This window comes from Macaca nemestrina, chromosome 13 (genome assembly GCF_043159975.1).
Source record: "Macaca nemestrina isolate mMacNem1 chromosome 13, mMacNem.hap1, whole genome shotgun sequence".
Taxonomy (NCBI): Eukaryota; Metazoa; Chordata; class Mammalia; order Primates; family Cercopithecidae; genus Macaca; species Macaca nemestrina.
Genome location: NC_092137.1, coordinates 73,335,711 through 73,353,318, shown reverse-complemented (window position 1 = coordinate 73,353,318; position 17,608 = coordinate 73,335,711). Strand labels below are relative to the sequence as shown.

The 17,608-nt window shown below is 46.8% G+C and overlaps 1 protein-coding gene across 9 annotated transcripts in view; it reads left to right on the top strand.

Annotated features, from left to right (window-relative positions):
• LOC105465258 (sideroflexin 5) overlaps nucleotides 1-17,608 on the top strand; it is a 130,872-nt gene that overhangs the window by 27,867 nt on the left and 85,397 nt on the right. For all 9 annotated transcript variants that reach the window (XR_011611900.1, XM_024787817.2, XM_071076909.1 and 6 more), the window contains exon 3: nucleotides 3,970-4,047. Coding sequence is in view for 6 of the 9 variants with exons in the window: in XM_024787817.2 (XP_024643585.1) it covers nucleotides 3,970-4,047 (78 nt within the window). In the remaining 3 variants the exon portion in view is untranslated. The remainder of the gene's footprint in view (nucleotides 1-3,969; nucleotides 4,048-17,608) is intronic.

Here is a 17,608-nt window from a genome sequence, read left to right as displayed (position 1 = left end):
CAGGACCCCTGGGGCCAGGATTCTCCTCTGTTCAAATTCTGTGCTGCTGGAGCTGACCTCCTGGGTGCAGACCCCTCCAGAGGGATCTTCTGGAGACCACGCCCCTCTTAAATACATGGGGGGACTCTCATGGTGACACTTGCTGGCAGGCTGGCGCTGGAGTAGCGTTTGGGAAGCAGCAGCCTGGGCTGTGTCCTCCCACTAATCCCAGCCGGGGCCCCTCACAGCCTTTGTGTTCAGGAGCTGGTGCCTGTTTGTTGCTGGTTGAAAAGACTTCCTGCAGAGTTCACCCCGCCACCAATCTCCCAGCTTTCCCCACCCCTCAAGTACCCGGGTCCTTCTGCTGAGCCTCACAGTCCAGGGGCGTGTGAAGGGTTTGAACAGGGAGACTCTCCTCCCATTTCCCAAGTGTCTGTGATATAGGCCCTTTCTCTGAAGCAGGGACACCAGCCCCCAGAACAGCCAGGCCTCAGGGCCCTGTCCAGACAGGTGGCCTGGGGCCTTTCCTGTCCCACAGGCCTGGAGCTCCAGCCCCTCAGCCTTTGACAGAGGTTTCATAAGGTCCAAGGCCAGCCTGCAGCTCTCAGAGGCAGGTTCCAGCTTCCTTCAGTCCTGGGCCCTCAGATTTGTCTGCAGGAACCTTGGATCTCGTTCTCTCTCAACCCATGCCCTTTGCCAAGATCAGGGCTCTTTGGAATTTATTCTTTTGGCGGGAGGGCTCCCTTTGATGACTGTGTCAAGTAAGATGGAATCTGGCCAGGTTGTTATAGGAACTCAGGAGAATCCCTGGAGTGGGAAAAATAATGAGAACACGGGGCCATTCACCATTCAGCATTGGAAAGTAGAGCATTCATTGTCCAGGTCCGGAGGGGCAGGCTTAGGGGTGGGGGCCTCGCTGCATCACTAGGAGGCTTTGGTGGTATTGAGGGGGTGTGTGGTGGGGTGTGCAGAGTGAGGGTCTGACTAAACTTGGTTCAAATACTAAATCACCCACTTACTATTTGTGTGACCTTAAGCAAGTTAAAACAAATAACACAATCCAATTTTGTTGATTAAATGTATTATGTCTAGAAGGAAAATCATCCTCACTTTTGGAGTTGTTATCTTAGGGATATGTTTACAGATTTAAGGTTACTTTTTGTACTTTTCCACTTTTTTTCCTGATATTTTCTTTAAACAGGATGAATTACTTGTACAATGAGGGGGAAAAAAAACCACCCACAAAGCTATCTCCACTTTGGAAATGAACAGTATCCAGGAAGGGGCTCTTTAGAATCTAGGAGCTGCTAGACCCTTCCGTATTTGGAAGGGGAGGGACAGTACTTTTCAGACTTCAGGCCATTCCAAGTAAGAAAAGTGTTCCTGGCCCCCTGGCTGCCTACGCTTCTGTCTTGGGCCAGGCCTGGCTTAGACCAGTGCTGGCCACCACAGTGTTTCACATGTGGGTGCTTCACATGCAGGCCTGTGGGGTCGAGGGTGGCCTCGCTGGTTTGTCTGTGTTGGCAGTTATTCGTGCTGCCATGGTACAGGAGGTAGCTGTTCATTTCCCACTCTGGCAGCCAGTTCAGAAAACCCTGTCTGCCCTACTGAGGGCCCTTCCTGAGGCTACATCCTTCCTTTAGACTAAGGGGTTTATGTTGAGGTCTCTGCACTCCTGTGCCTAGCGAGTCTCATCTCTCCATCAAAAGGGGAACACGGCAGCTTCACTGGGTTTCTTCCCCCATGCTGGGCTTCCTTAGTGTTTGGGTCCCTCATCTGGACCTTGACATGAGCTTCCTTCTGTCACTGTTGTCTGTTTATTGTTTTTTTGCTGCTGTTGTTTATTTATTTTTGAGACAGTGTCACTCTGTCACCCAAACTGGAGTGTAGTGGTGTGATCTCAGCTCACTGCAACCTTTGCCTCCCAGGTTCAAACGACTCTCATATCTTAGCTTCCTGAGTAGCTGGGACTACAGACGCCCACCACCATATCCGGCTAATTTTTTTTGTATTTTTAGTAGAGATGGGGGTTTTGTCTCAAACTCCTGGCTTCAAGTGATCCACCTGCTTGGCCTTCCAAAGTGCTGGGATTACAGGTGTGGGCCACTGCACCTGGCCTGTTGTTTTTTGAGATAGGGTCTCATTCTGTCACCCAGGCTGGAGTGTGGTGGTGCAGTCATGCCTCACTGTAGCCTCAACCTCCCAGGTTCAATCGATCCTCCCATCTCAGCCTCCTCAGTAGCTGGGACTACAGGCACTCAACACCATGCCTGGCAAAAAATTTTTTTTTTTTTCTGAGACGGAGTCTTGCTCTGTCGCCCAGGCTGGAGTGCAGTGGTGTGATCTCAGCTCACTGCAGCCTCTACCTCCCAGGTTCAAGTGATTTTCCTGCCTCAGTCTCCTGAGTAGTTGGGATTACAGGTGGGCGCCACCATGCCTGGCTAATTTTTGTATTTTTAGTAGAGACAGGGTTTCATCATGTTGGTCAGGCTGGTCTTGAACTCCTGACCTTGGGATCCACCCACCTCGGCCTCTCAAAGTGCTGATATACAGGCACGAGCCACCATGCCCGACCCATAGTTTACTTTTTAACTACTGCATAATAGTTATTGTGTGCATATATTGCTGTTTACTTATCCATTCTACAATGAATTATTTGCAGTTTGGGGCTACATAAATGCTGCTGCTGCTATAAACATTCTTACACAACTCTTTTGGTGGGGACAAAGGCTACCTTCTGTCACTGTTACTGTCTCTTTAGCTTTTAGACTTAAAAAATCATACAGTTTTATCCTTTTTTTCTCTTTCTCCCCATCAGTTACTGTAGCCATATGTACTTTAGTAGGTAAATCTCTGCCAGTGTTTTTAAAATGTTGAAAAGAAATTATATAAGTGCTACTTAAATACGTTCTCCTGGCCAGGCACAGTGGCTCACATCTGTAATCTCAGGACTTTGGGAAGCTGAGGCAGGTGGATCGCTTGAGCCCAGGAGTTTGAGACCAGCCTGAGCAACAAGGCAAAACCCCGTCTCTACAAAAAATAAATTAGCCAGGTGCAGTGGCGCGTGTCTATAATCCCAGCTACTTGGGAAGCTGAGGTGGGAAGATCACTTGAGCCTGGGCTGTTGAGGCTGCAGTGTGCTGAGATCATGCCACTGCACTCCAGCCTGGGTGACAAAATAAGACCTTGTCTCAAAAAAAGAAAGGAAAAAACCCTCCTTATAAAAGCTTTCCTTTTTTTTTTTTTCTTCTTTTTTTTAGACTGAGTCTTACGGTGTCCCCCAGGCTCACTGAAACCCCCGCCTCCTGGGTTCAAGCGATTCTCCTGCCTCAGCCTTCTGAATAGCTGGGCGTATAGGCATGTACCACCATGCCCAGCTAATTTTTGTATTTTTAGTAGAGACGGGGTTTCACCGTGTTGGTCAGGCTTGTCTCGAACTCCTGGCCTCATGATGAGCCTGCCTCGGCCTCCCAAAGTGCTGAGATTACAGGTGTGAGCCACCGCGCCCAGCCTAAAAGCTTTCAACATTACATTAAGATTAAAGTTCCTTGTGATACCCCTTACCAAGTCTTGGCCCATTCCTCCTACCCCGAGGTAACCCCAGCCACCAGTTTGGTTGTTCTCCTTCTAGGGCTTTTCTGATACATCGACATATATAAATGTTCACATAGGAAATATTATTTGATACGTGTGTGTTGTTTATTTGGTACAACAAACAGCATCATACTGCTTGGCCATTTGCTTTTTCACTCAACAAAATATCTTGGGGAGATGACCATGGGAGCACACGTAGCTGTACTTCATTTTTTAAACTGCCAAGTAAGAACATTTAGGTGGTATTTCTTTATGATTTTGTGTGTGTCCCATGAACTGAGGGCAGGCCCGAAGCCTTGCGCTGGCAGTATTTGATACTGATGTAATCCCACAAAAGAAAAATTTGCAGGAGCCCCTGATCTGTGCCCCTCAATGTCTCTTTTCTTTCTTCTGCAGAGACGTCTCAGAGAGGCTGTGCAGCTGCTGGAGGACTATAAGCATGGGACTCTGCGCCCGGGAGTCACCAATGAACAGGTAACTGTGTGGGAGGTGGGAGCATGGCCAGTGGGGAAGGGAAGGAAAGTGAGAAATTCACAACCCCTTCCCTGCAGCCAGAACCACTTCTTTCCTGTATCTACTTCTGCTGGTACATACCCCTGTGGACTAAAAGCTCTTTGAAGATGCTCAGATCTCTCCTGTGCTCTAGGTCCAGTGGAAAGCATGGAGGCCGATAAGGCTAGGGTGGTCCAAAGGCAGTGGCTTGGTGAAGCCAGCCTGCACTGGCTTGCAAGAGCTGATTGTGGGCATTTCTTCCCAATTCCACAATCACGGACCACGCAGTGGGAAATCAGCCATGATGGGAGTATTTACACCATAGACGTTGGCAAATGCTACAAATCAGGACTTTTTCTCCAGAGAATGGATTATTAAACGTTTACCAGCATACCGCTGTTCAAAAATTCAGGTTAAGGGTGGGAAAGATGGGGAGGATGTTGAAGATTAGGATTAGGATACTGTTGTTTTATTCTTTTTTAATATCGTGTAGGAACTCGCATTAGAGATACCTGAGATGTTGAAGGTAGTGTTTTGTTTTGGAGAGGATAAGGGAGTGTAGTAGTTAATGATTACAGAGACTGATGGTTCATGTGCCAAAGTCTGTCTTTTTGTTCATAAACTTTATTTCAAAAGCTTTTTCAAACATTAATTTAAACATTTTCAAAGTCACATGTGTGCATAATTCAAGAAGTCAAATAGTACTAAAGTGCTTGTAAGGGGCTGGGCATGGTGGCTCACGCCTGTCATCCTAGCACTTTGGGAGGCCAAGGTGGGCGGATTGCCTGAGCTCAGGAGTTCGAGACCAGCCTGGGCAACATGATGAAACCCTGTCTTTACTAAAAGACAAAAAATCAGCCAGGCATGGTGGTGGGCGCCTGTAATCCCAGCTACTTATGAGGTTGAGGCGGGATAATCACTTGAACCCGGGAGAGGGAGGTTGCAGTGAGCCAAGACTGCGCTGCTGCATTCAGCCTAGGGAACAAAGCAAAACTCTATCTCAAAAATCAATAAAAATAAAATAAAATAAAATAGTGCTTGCAAGGAAAAATAGTATATGTTCCCCATCCCTTCCCAGTTTCCATGCCTGTTTCCCAGGAGCAACTACTTTTTGCTGTTCTGCAGATAGAAATTTATATTTTATCTTTCAGACAAATATGCTTATCTACACTGCTATTTCTCAATTAGTTCCTTTGGATTATCTATTATGGTAGTTGAGGATTCAGCTCTCTTATCATCCACCCCTCTAAACATACTTCTTTCCCCCATCCATATCCACTCTTGAAATAGTTATCATGGTTTTGGGGCCTATACATATTCAGTCTTCATGTTGTTAAAATTATGGAAATAACATTTACTGCATAGTCAGACTGGTTGTATCATGATTATGTCTCTTTTTCAACTTTGTTTTATCTGGAGTTAATAACTACCTCAGATTTTTCTTTGGCATACTTTCCTTTGTACCATCTCTCACTCTCACTGTACCCTCCCACGGCCTTTCAATACAGTCATGCACCACATAAAGACATTTTGGTCAATGAAGGATCACATACATGACAGTGGTTCCATAAGATGATAATGGTGGTCAGGCATGGTGGCTCATGCCTGTAATCCCAGCACTTTGGGAGGCTAAGGCGGGCGGATCACTTGAGGTCAGGAGTTCGAGACCACCCTGGCCAACCTGACGAAACCCTGTCTCTACTAAAAATACAAAAATTAGCCGGGCATAGTGGTACACACTTACAATCCCAGCTCCTTGGGAGGCTGAGGTAGGGCGATCACTTGAACCTAGGAGGTGGAGGTTACAGTGAATCGAGATCATGCCACTGCACTCCAGCCTGGGCAACAGAGTGAGACTCTGTCTCCAAAAAAAAAAAAAGGATGATAATGGAACTGAAAAATTCCTGTCGCCTGGAGTTGTCTTGACGATCCTGACCCTGTGCAGGCCTAGTCTGTTTGTTTGTGTCTTAGTTTTTAGCTAGTTTTAAGAGTTTAAATAGTTAAAAAAAAAAAAAAAAGTTGAAAGTTTATAGAATAAGGATATAAAGAAAAATATTTTTGTACTGCTGTACAGTGTGTTTGTGTTTTAAGCTAAGTATTACAAAAGAGTTTAAAATTTAAAATTTAAAATTTTATAAAGTAAAAAATATACAGTAAGCTAAGGTTCATTTTATTGAAGAAATTTTTTTAAGAGGCAAGGTCTTGCTCTGTCACCCGGGCCTGGACTGTAGTGGGGCAATGTAGCTCACTGTAACCTCAAACTCTCGGGCTTAAGCGATCCTCCCACCTCTGCCTCCCTGAGTAACACACCACCACACCTGGCTAATTAAAAAAAAAAAAAAAATTTAGTGTGCTTAAATGTACAGTGTTTATAAAGTCTACAGTACCGTATAGTAATGACCTAGGCCTTCACATTCACCCACTACACACTCAGTGACTCACCACAGCAACTGCCAGTCCCGTAAGCTCCGTTCATGCTAAGTGCCCCATGCAGGTGGCCATTGTTTGTCTTTTATGCCGTATTTTTACTGAACTGTGTCTATACACAAATATACACAAACCGTTTACATACACAAATATCTACCATTGTGTTATAGTTGCCTATATATTCAGTACAGTAACATACTACCCAGGCTTGTAGCCAAGGAGCAGTAGGCTCTACCTACCACGTAGCCTAGGTGTGTAGCAGGCTTGCCCATCTAGGTTTGTGTAAGGATGCTCTGTGCTGTTTCCACAATGATGAAATCACCTAATGATGCATTTCTCAGAACATATCCCTGTTGTTAAGTGACGCATGACTGTATTTTCAGTGCGCCTTTCAATCTGAAGATTTCTGTCTTTGAGTTGCTTTTTGTTTTCCTGAAATTTTCCTTTCTGGGGCCTACCTCCGAGTTCCAGGTCTTCCTTTTTCTTGGTGTATTTCATCATTTTGGTGGAACACCTCTTCTAGTCGCTTCCTGAAAAAGGGTAAATGAGAAGAAAGTTTTGAGTCTTTTTATGTCTGAAAAATTATAATTCTGCACTCAGCCTTAATTGACAGTTTGGCTGAGGAGAAAATTCTAGGTTGACAATCATTTTCCTTCAGATTTTTGAAGACCATTGCGCTATTTTCTTCTGGGTTCCAATATAGCTGTTGAAAAACCTGATGCCGTTTCATTCCTGATTCTTTGCGGTCTGTTTTCTTTCTTTGGAAATATTTAGGATCTTCTCTTTATCTGTGAAATTTGTTTCTGAAATTCCACAATGCTGTTTCTTTTAAAATTTATCATTTTGGATTCTTGATTACCCCTTTCAATCTAAAGACTCCTGTCTTCAGCTCTGGCAAAATTTTTAATTGCTTTCATCACTTTTTCTCATTCTGGAACTTCTGTTAGTCAAATAGTAGCCATCGTAAGCTGACACATAGCTTTTCTCACCTTTTTTCTCTTCTATCCATCACTATGGGCCAGAAGCGAGGGTAGGGCCTGGGGGATAGAGCAGGTAGGAAGCTGGATGAGGTTCTTGTCTGCACCACCAGAAACCAGGCAGTGACACTGAAAGCACATGATATCATGGCAGAGCCGTGGAAGGGGTGACCCTCCCAGACTCGGGGTGTCTGGAAGAGATTTCTGCCCTGAGATGTGAGGGCTGACAGGGCTGGTGAAGAGCAGGTGGGGGTGGTCCAGGCAAGGAGGCCACACTGTACTGGAGATCAAGGGAGCAAGACCCTACAGAAGGAGAGAATGGGCAAATATGCTAGACTGGAGCATGGTGATGGGAGTAGAGGGCAAATGCGTGAGCAGAAGCAGCACCTTGGCCAGATGCTCCTGTGCAGGGCCCTGGGAGAGTGACAGACTTGCAGTACCTGCCCACACGGGGCCCATCTGAAGGTGTGTGCACTGTGTGCTGAGTCATGGGCAGCCGTCAGCTGGGAGGGCAGGCTGCGATCTCCTCTTTCCTGAGCAGTGGGACTTCTCTCTGGCAGTGAGCACCTAAGAGCCTGGATGGTGTGACCTGGTACCCCACCCTACTCAGGCCGAAGCAGTCCCCAGCCCCTTTCGTGTTCTTCTCAGACCTGTGAGAGTTGGATCCTGCCTCTGTGGCCTCTGGACCATGTGTTTGCTCCTGGCCCAAGCTCCGCTCTGCCCCTTTCTTACTGAGGTTGGCCTCTTGGGACCCCTTCCAGCTCCCAGAGTGTGGGGAATGAAGCCACATTACCTCCTCTTTGCTCCCTTCAGTAGCTTAAAGCTGCCTGTCCTGTTTCCCGGGCCTCTTTTGTTTTCTGTCCTGAAAGCCCCCATGTGCCTCCAGGGAGCTGGGGAGGAGGGGAACTGGGTGGAGGGGCAGCTTGGCACTAACTGTGCTTCCCGATTCTGGCTCATGTTGGTGATGCCTGCAGTGTCCATCTGGTGGCTGGGTAGCACAGTGCTCTAGGTGTGAGCCTGCCACTATGGCCCCCTAGAGGCAGATCCTCCTCCCTCCCTTCCCCCAACCTCCTGGCTCCCCCTGCACCAGCTCTCACAAATGCTTCCCTCCCTCGGCTTCAGTCAGCCAATATACATCCTCCTCTGACCTCCGCAGACACAGGAGCAGAGGGAATAAGTGGTGACATGGCAGCTCAGGGCTTGGGGGGCTTGACAATCCATAATTAACAGTGGCTGTTCCTGCTCCAGGCTGACCCTGCTCATCTGAAGTGGCCCGGGTGGTTCTTGGTCTCAGTCTGGACAGTGTCCTCACTTGCATCTGGGCTCTGCGCTTGCTCTGATGCCTTTGCAGGTGTGCGGGCCAGAAGCCTGCAACTGGGTCCCGAGGCTTGCAGGCCTGTCTTGGTGTTGTGGGCAGTGCTGATTAACTTGTGACACTCTCTTTTTTTACCCAGTTTGTCATCTAACCTGACTTCCAGGTACAACACCTCACCAGTGGGTATGCGCAAATGTATTGATAGTTTGTTCACTTCTGATGGCCTTGGTTTGGTCTTCTGTTGTGGGTGGCTACTCTCTCCTCCAGGGACCATTACCTTGTTTAAAGGTTTCTATACCAGCCAAGCATGGTGTTTCACATCTGTAATTCTAGCACTTTGGGAGGCCAAGACAGGTGGATCACCTAAAATCAGGAGTTCGAGACCAGCCTGACCAATATGGTGAAACCCCGTCTCTACCAAAAATACAAAAATTAGCCGGGCGTAGTGGCATGCACCTGTAGTCCCAGCTACTCAGGAGGCTGAGACAGGAGAATTACTTGAACCCGGGAGGCAGAGGTTGCAGTGATCCGAGATCACGCCACTGCACTCCAGCCTGGGTGACAGAGCAAGACTCGGTGTCAAAAAAAAAAAAAAAAGATTGCTATACTAATGAATCACTGGTTCTGAGGACAGAATAAAAATGAGTATAATTTACCTTTTGGGTTTAGCAGGTGAAAATCTGAAGAGCTAGGAACCCTAATAAGGACTGTAGCTATCAGTTAAAAAAACAAAGCCACAGTGTGCAAAAATGTAAGCATAGACACAGCCAATTAAGTTTCTGAATGTTGACTCTGATCTGTACATTTGTATGTGCTGGGGCTTTGCCAGAAGAGTTTGGTGTAGATGGAGGTGGGTGGGGCTAAATATGGAAGACCCCTCCCCGTGGCGAGCCACCGCTCGCTGTGTGCTTACGAAGTGCGGGGTATTGCACCATAAGTACTAGCGCTTTCCACTTATTATCTCAGCTAATCTTCACATAAACTTGTCAGTAGGTACCTATATCAACCCAGTTTTATAGTGAGACTCAGAGAGGTTGCATTATTTGCCTAAGGTCACATAGCTAGTATGTGGTGGGGCAGGGATCTGACACTGGGCCTCTTAGGTCTAATGGGAGAGGCATCTTCTGTAAGTGAGAGAGACAGAGAGAAAAGAGATAAGAAAGAGAAAGCTGAGAAGGAAGCTGGAGGTTACAGGCCAGATTGTGAAAGTCTTTGAAAACCAGGCAGAGATGCTGGATGTGTTGTGTGGGGTAAGTGGAAGCTACTGAAAGCTGTTGAGCAAGGGAGTAGCACAACAGTGGTATTGTGGTAGGATCAGTCAGTGGCAGTGCCAGAGTGCGCTGGGGAGGAGTAAGTGCTATTACAGAAACCAGCTCGGAAGCGACTGGAGTGATGGGGAGTGTGGTAAGCAGGTTACTGGGAACCACTGTAGCTCCTGAATGGCGGGGCTTGTCCCTCATTCCACATTCCCCAGAGGCTGGGAAACAGCCAGCCTTTCCTAAGTGCCTACCCTGCACCCAGGGTAATGAATGTATGGGTTACTCGGAGCCCCCATGCAGGATGGATTTCTGTCTGCGACCTGCCTAGGAGAAAGAGCTGCTGGGATGCAAGAGATCTTGCAAGTCTTCTCTGGCAGAAAGGAAATGGGGTCAGCTGTGTTTGGGCTTTGCTGAAAATAGCAGAGCAAATACCAGAGGCAGGATTAAAAATACTTGTGCCCCAAGTCTTCTGTGGGCATCAGCAGGTTTGTCAGATGCCGAAGGGAAGGCTTGGCTGACCTACTAGTCTTACCCTGACTCTTAGCATCAAGCTCTGGGGATCCTGGTCAGCACCCTGCCCTTCTGGGCCAGCCCCAGCATGGCCCTAACTGGGAGCACAGAACAGGCAAGTGATCAGTAGGAGCTGAGTCATTTCTATGATGTGCTAGGTGTTGTACTGAGTGCTGTAGATGCATCTGTGGGCTGGGTCCCTGCAGTGGCTTCCTGGATGATCTCCCCATACTACCTGGGCCTCTCTGTCCATTGCCGATACAGCAGATGGAGCCATCTGTGAAATTATACAGGACATTGTTTGTTCCTCTCTCCAGGGTTTCTCAGACTTGGCACAATTGGCATTTGGAGCCAGATTATTATTTTTTGCGAGGGCTGTCCAGTGTACTGAGGGTGTTTAGCAACCTGCCTGGCTTTAACCCAGTAGATGCCATTAGCTTCCCCTCCCCAGTCATGACAACCAAAAATGTTTTCTGATGTTACCAAATGTCCTCTGGGTGCAGAATCCAACCCCCCCCCCCAAGTTGGGAACCACTGTTCTAGTAGAAACTATAGTGGTTCCCTTCTGCACTTAGAGTAAAAGCCATAGTCCTTAACCTGGCCTGCAAAGCCCCCAGTCCTCTCTGAGCTTGTCTCCTACTGCTCTCCCCTATTTGGTCCACTCCAGTCACACCGGTCTCCTTGCTGTCTTTCAAACATACCAGACAGACCCACTTCTGCCTCAGGGCCTTTGCAGTAGCTGTTCTGTCTCCTACTAGATAACGCGTGACTCATTCTCTCCTTCCAGTGTTTCTTCCAATATCACCTCAATGAGACCCACCCTGACCACCTTCCTTAAGTCTGTAATCTCCATCTCTGCCACCTGCTCACACTTGCTATCCTCTTGTCCTGTTCTATTTTCCCTAGTTTCCTGAAGCACTTATCCTTCTAATATATCAGATAATTTGCTTATTTATTGTTTGTGTTGCATATTGTTCGTCTGTCTGTGCAACCCTCTAAACTCAACAGAAGCAGAGATTTGGGCCCGTTTTTGTCACTGATGTGTCCTTAGCACCTAGAGCAGTGTTCAGCACATAGCAGATGCTCGATAAGTATTTGTTAAGTAAATTAATTATTAATTTTCACAATAACCTTGAAAGTATTCACATCCTCACATTACAAATGAGGAAGAGGAGGCTCAGAAAGATTAAGTATATTGCCCTAAAACACATAGCCAGCAAGCGGGAGATCTAGAATTTAAACCCGGGTCTGGATAGAAACAAACTGTGTGTATAGGGAAGTTGTGACTGCTGCTGTGTGCTATGCTGCAGAACTAGGCGAAGAGTCTCTCTTCTTTCGTGAGTCTGTAGAATTGGGGGTACCCTCACCCGACATAGACTTGCAATAGGTACATACTACCTGAAAGTAACCATGGCAACAAAATTAATGGTGAGGTATAATGCGATTGGCCCAACTGATAAATTAGGAAGTTTTTTTTGTTTGTTTTATGGAGGCATTCTTTGCCTTACAGAAGGATCCCCTTCAGGCTCTGTTTAATTACCTTCTGGAGGTTGTTTTAAATAGGCTCTGTCTTTGCTGCCTTGGGAGGTTTGGAGAAGCAGCTTGGAAGGAGGCAGAGGGGAAGGGGAGCGAGCCAGACTGGGGGTGGTGCTGGGCTGTTCCTCCTCCCTCTGGGTGTTGGGGGTGTGCCCCGCTCTGCCTGAGAAGGCCAAGGCCGGTTGGTGAGTGTCCTCTGCCCCTCCCTTGGACTCTACACCCTACTTCAGATAGGTTCAGATGGCAGTTCAGCTGAGAGGCTGGCTGTTTTTGAAATTAACCAACTTCTGGGATTGTCCAGCCACCTCTCACCCAGATTGCTTCTCCACACCTGCTCCATGTCTTCATTCACCAAGTTGAGAAATCAAGCAAGGTTCAAAGTCTCATATCCACACTGATTTGTTGTTGGAGCCAGTAGGTCCCAAGGGATCAAAACTGCATATTTTTATGCTCAGCAGAGGCACAGAGGAGATGGACTGAGCCCACACCAGATGAGGTCTTAAGCAGGAATTGTAGTTTAAAGTGGAGATGCTTCAGTGGTCTAGTGAGAAGATGCTGCGGGCTCCCTGTCCTAGATTCCCAGTGTGGATGGCCTGTCCACTGCATCTTATTTGACCTCCTGTCGAACTCTTGACATCCTAGGATGATCCTTTTCTATCATCTGTTCACAGGACTGGCTTGTGAAACTTCAAACTAGCAACCAGCTCTTGGCTTGTGGGTGGTACATTCCCTGCTGCCATTTTTGCATCCAACATTTAACCCCTTAAAGTCAGCGTTTGATCCAGCAGGTCCTAGGGAAAAGCGTAGACCCAAGGAGTCAGACCTGAGTCCTTGTCCTGTTCTCCGCCTAAGCTGGGCCTGGCCTCATACATCGTAGGACAGGAAGGGACCCTGGAGAGACTTGCTTCTACCTCCTGTCCCTGCTTCTGCCTAATTTTAAAAATAATACAAGTCTAAGCTGTGAGGTAATTTGCAGAGGCAGACTATGTAAGTTAGTGACTGAGAGAGGGCCAAAGTCCATGATCCTGACTGTTGTCACCGCGGCCTGGCGATGGGATCAGCCCAAACAAGATCAGATCATGACTAGGAATTTTTGTTGAAAATGGAGATGTTCCTCCCACCTCACCCCAAAACCTCTGAGGCTGGTGTGTTGTCAGATGCCTCAAGAAGAGCCTCAAGCACCACTTTAGGTTCCATTCCTTCCTTTCTTCCCTGGAAATCTTTTCCTGATATCACTGGAAGCAGTTTCCAGTAACCCCAAATGGGTTATATTAGTTAAAGTGATACTAGCTGCTGTAACAAAAAGATCCCCAAATGCACTAGCTTAAATGAGACAGTTTATTTCTGTCCTGTGTAACAGCTCAAGTTCCAGGTGGGCAAGTAGCTCTGCCCCGCAGGATTATTCAGGGACCCAGGTCCTTCCATCAGGTTTCTCTACCGTGTCTTTGGGCGTTGTGGTATCTTCATGGCTGAGGCTGGGCTGCAGCCACATCCTTGCACTGGCTCACAGGAAGGGGACAGAAAGCATGGAGGGGGAGGCATTGGCCTGGAAAAGGCACATCACTTCCCCTCAGATGCCACTGGGGGTCTCAACCACATGGACGAGCCTCATTGCAGAGGAGGCTGGGAATTGCGTAACAGGCCAGCCACCTGCCAGCTTCTGTTCTATGACTATGGACAACACAACAGGACATGATTTTTGTTGGATAAGGGTCAATAAAGGGCTTGGAATTTGTGCATCTTCTGTTATATTTTTCTAGTGGTTACCTTTAATTTTTAAACAAATATTTTAAAGTAGGTAATATATGAACAAGATACAGAATTCTAAAGGTATGAAAAGAGTAGGGATTTTTTAAAAAACTTTCCCTTTTTCTCTCCCCTAGCTGCCCACTTTCCCTCCCTAGTCATTGGTTCCTTCTGTATTATGCCAGAAATCTCTGTATAATTTATCCTTTTTCTTTAAATTCTCACAATATAATAACTCCAGTGAAATTCACTGGAGCATGATTTGTAATAGCAGAAAGATAAGACAGTCACAAAAGAATAAATACTATGTGATTCCATTTATATGAGATACCTAGTATAGTGAATGTCGTGGAGACAGAAAGCAGACAGTGATTTCCAGGAGCTGGAGAAGGGAGGAATGGGGAGGTCACCTTTAATGGGTAGAGAATTTCAGGTGGGGAAGCCGTCAGTGTTTTGGAGATGGATGGTGGTGATGGCGGCTGCCCACGATGTGAATGTACTTAATGCCAGAGAACTGTCCATCAATAGGAAACATTTTATAAAATATTTGGACTGGGCACACTGGCTCATGCCTGTAATCCCAGCACTTTGGGAGGCCCAGGTAGGAGGATTGCTTGAGACCAGGAGTTCGTGACCAGCCTGGTCAACATAGTGAGATCTCATCTCTACAACAATGACAAATATATGTGTGTGTGTATTATATATAATAAATATATATACTTTTTGATTCATTCAAGGGTTTTGGTTGGAAGAATAAGACTGCTTTCTGTGCACTGATGTGGAAAGATCTCCAAAATATATGACAAGCCCGAGGGGCAGAACAGTGCAGTGACGAGCTAGCCTTTAGAGATGGAAGCAAGTGGTAGTTAAGGGCGGGGACTCTCGAGGCAGACTGCTTGGGTTCAAATCCCAGTGTTGCGAGACTTTGTTTTTTTGTTTGTTTGATTTTAGGTTTTTCTGTTTGTTTTGTTTTATTTTGAAACAGGGTTTCACTCCTGTCACCTAGGATGGAGGGCAATGGCGTGATCTTAGCTCACTGCAGCCTCCGCTTCCTGGGCTCAGGCGATTGCCTCAGCCTCCCAAGTAGCTGGGACTACAGGTGTACGCCACTGTGCCTGGATAATTTTTGTATTTTTTCTAGAGTTGGGATTTCACTGTGTTGCCCAGGCTGTTCTCAAACTCCTGAGCTCAAGCAATCTACCCGCCTCAGCCTCCCAAAGTGCTGAGATTACAGGTCTGAGCCACCACGCCCAGCCTGCTATGGGACTTCGGGCAAGTCACTTAATCTCTCTGAGCCTTAGTTTCCACATCTGTAAAAATGGGAGATACATGAATCCCAACCTCCTAGGGCTGTTGAGGGGATTAAATAAGTGAATAAGTCATTCTGGCCAACCTTAGATGTTGATGTGCTCCAGTGCCGGGGAGATCCAGGTGAGGAGGCCTGGGTGCCCGTCTCCATTTTGGCACCGACCCCTGGGGCCCTGGCTTAGTCACTTAGTTTCTCTGAGATGCCTTACCTAGTCTAAAGAGCATCTGTCTACCTCCCAGGCATTTGGGGGATAAAACAATAGAGATGAAGTTACTTTGAAAGATGATTAACTCCTTTAAAAAGCTGCTCATTTGAATTGCTTCCCTCTATTTTAGGCAAAACTATTGAGCACGTTCTATGAGTCAAATATTTTATATATACATATGTCATTTAACGCTTGGTGTTAGTCAGATCGAGCCAAATGTTAGTACAAATAACGCCCGGGTTTCAGAGGCTGAACACAGTCAGGTCTGTTTCTCACTCATATCTGACTCCATTGCAACTCGGGGACCTGGCAGAGGCCAAAGATGATGCCAAGATGCCTCCTTTCACTCGTGTCTTCTAGGGCCTCACTGTCCTCCACCGGATCCTCCTTGGGAGGCTTCGGGGACTGGAACTGGCGAATGTCATTTCCACCCACAATCCATTAGCCAGCACCCGGTCCCAGGAGGCCACTTGACTGTGGGGGAGGCTGGGAATCATAGGCTTAGCTGTGTACCTGTAAATGCAGACTGCCAGGGCACCCTCCCTTATAACAACTCATGTTACTGATGGAGAACCGGGCACAGAGGCAAAGTGATTTGCCCAGGGACACACATGGAGTAAGCAACAGAGCCAGGATTTGTCCCCTCTCTCTTTTTCATTATATCCCGTTCCTCTTTCATGTCTGTCTGCTCTGAAGATGCTAGAGTGTTTTTAAAATGTTCTTTAGTTCCTACATTGTCTCCTTTCCTCAGAATTTATTTTCTGTGTATGCATGTGTAGGCTCACTGAGCAATGATCTGTTTCATTGGGGTCCTCCAAATATCAGCATTTCTAGGCAGAGCTGACCATATCATTGGTGAGACTCAATACGAAATAGAAATGCAAGACCCTTGTTCACAAAACAAAAGAAGCTTTTCCTTCCTTTCTGAGTTCTCTCTCTTCCCCCATTCTTCTCTCGTCCCGGCAAGGTGTTTTTTTTATTTGCTCTTTAGTGTTTCTCTTCCTTAGCCACAGGGGACACTCGTGGGACAAGTGCAGACCCTCACAGGCACCTGGAGTCCTGCCTCACAACTTGATGCATGGGGCCTGCATGGCCCTCCCTGCGCCCAGGCCTCTGACAGGAGTGGAGGGTTGCAGCAGTCGCTGGGTGGCCAAGAACTCATTTCAGGGAGGTGGCTGAGGCAGTGGGAGACAGGACCACGTGTGAGCTGAGGGTCCAGGCTGCCAGCATGTGCTCCATTCTCCCGCTGCACTTAACTTATGAAACTCAAATTCAAAGATAAAGTCATGCCTCACTTAACATCAGGGATATGTTCTGAGAAATGCATCATTTGGTGATTTTGTCATTATGGGAACATCATAGAGTGTACTTAAACAAACCTAGATGGTAGAGCCTACTCCACACCTAGGCTGTATGGTACAGCCTGTTACTCCTAGGCTACAAACCTGTACAGCATGGTACTCTACTGAATACTGTAGGCAGTTGGAACACATGGTATTTGTGTATCTAAACATAGACAAGGTACAGTAAAAATACGGCATAAAAGATTAAAAAGATGGGGCCAGGCACGGTGGCTCATGCTTGTAATCCTAACACTTCGGGAGGCTGAAGTGGGAGGATTGCTTGAGCCCGGAAGTCAGAGACCAGCCTGGGCAACATAGGGAGACCATGTTTCTACAAAAACACACAAAGTTAGCCAAGTGTGGTGGCACATGACTGTAGTCCCAGCTACTCAGGAGGCTGAGGTGGGAGGATTGCTTGAGCTGGAGAGGTGGGGGCTACAGTGAGCCGTGATGATGTCACTGCACTCCAGCCTGGGCGACAGAGCAAGACCTGTCTAAAAAAAGAAAAAAAAGAAAAATAATACACCTTCCTAGAACACTTACCATGAATGGAGCTTGCAGGACTGGAAGTTGCTCTGAGTGAGTGAGTGAGTGGCCAGTGAGCGTGAAGGCCTGGGTATGACTCTGCACTGCGGCAGGCTTTGTAAAGACATATCCTTAGGCTGCACTGAATTTATTGTAAAAATGCTCTCTCTTCAAAATAATTAACCTTAGCTTACAGTAGCGTTACTTCATAAACTTGTACATTTTTAAAACTTTTTGACTATTTTGTAATAACACTTAGCTTAAAACACAAACACACTGTACAACTCTACAAAAAAATTCCTGTCTATAAGCTCTTTCCTATTTTTAAACATTTTTACTTTTTTAAAAACCTTTCTAAACGTTTTCATTAAAAAGTAAGACACAAACACCC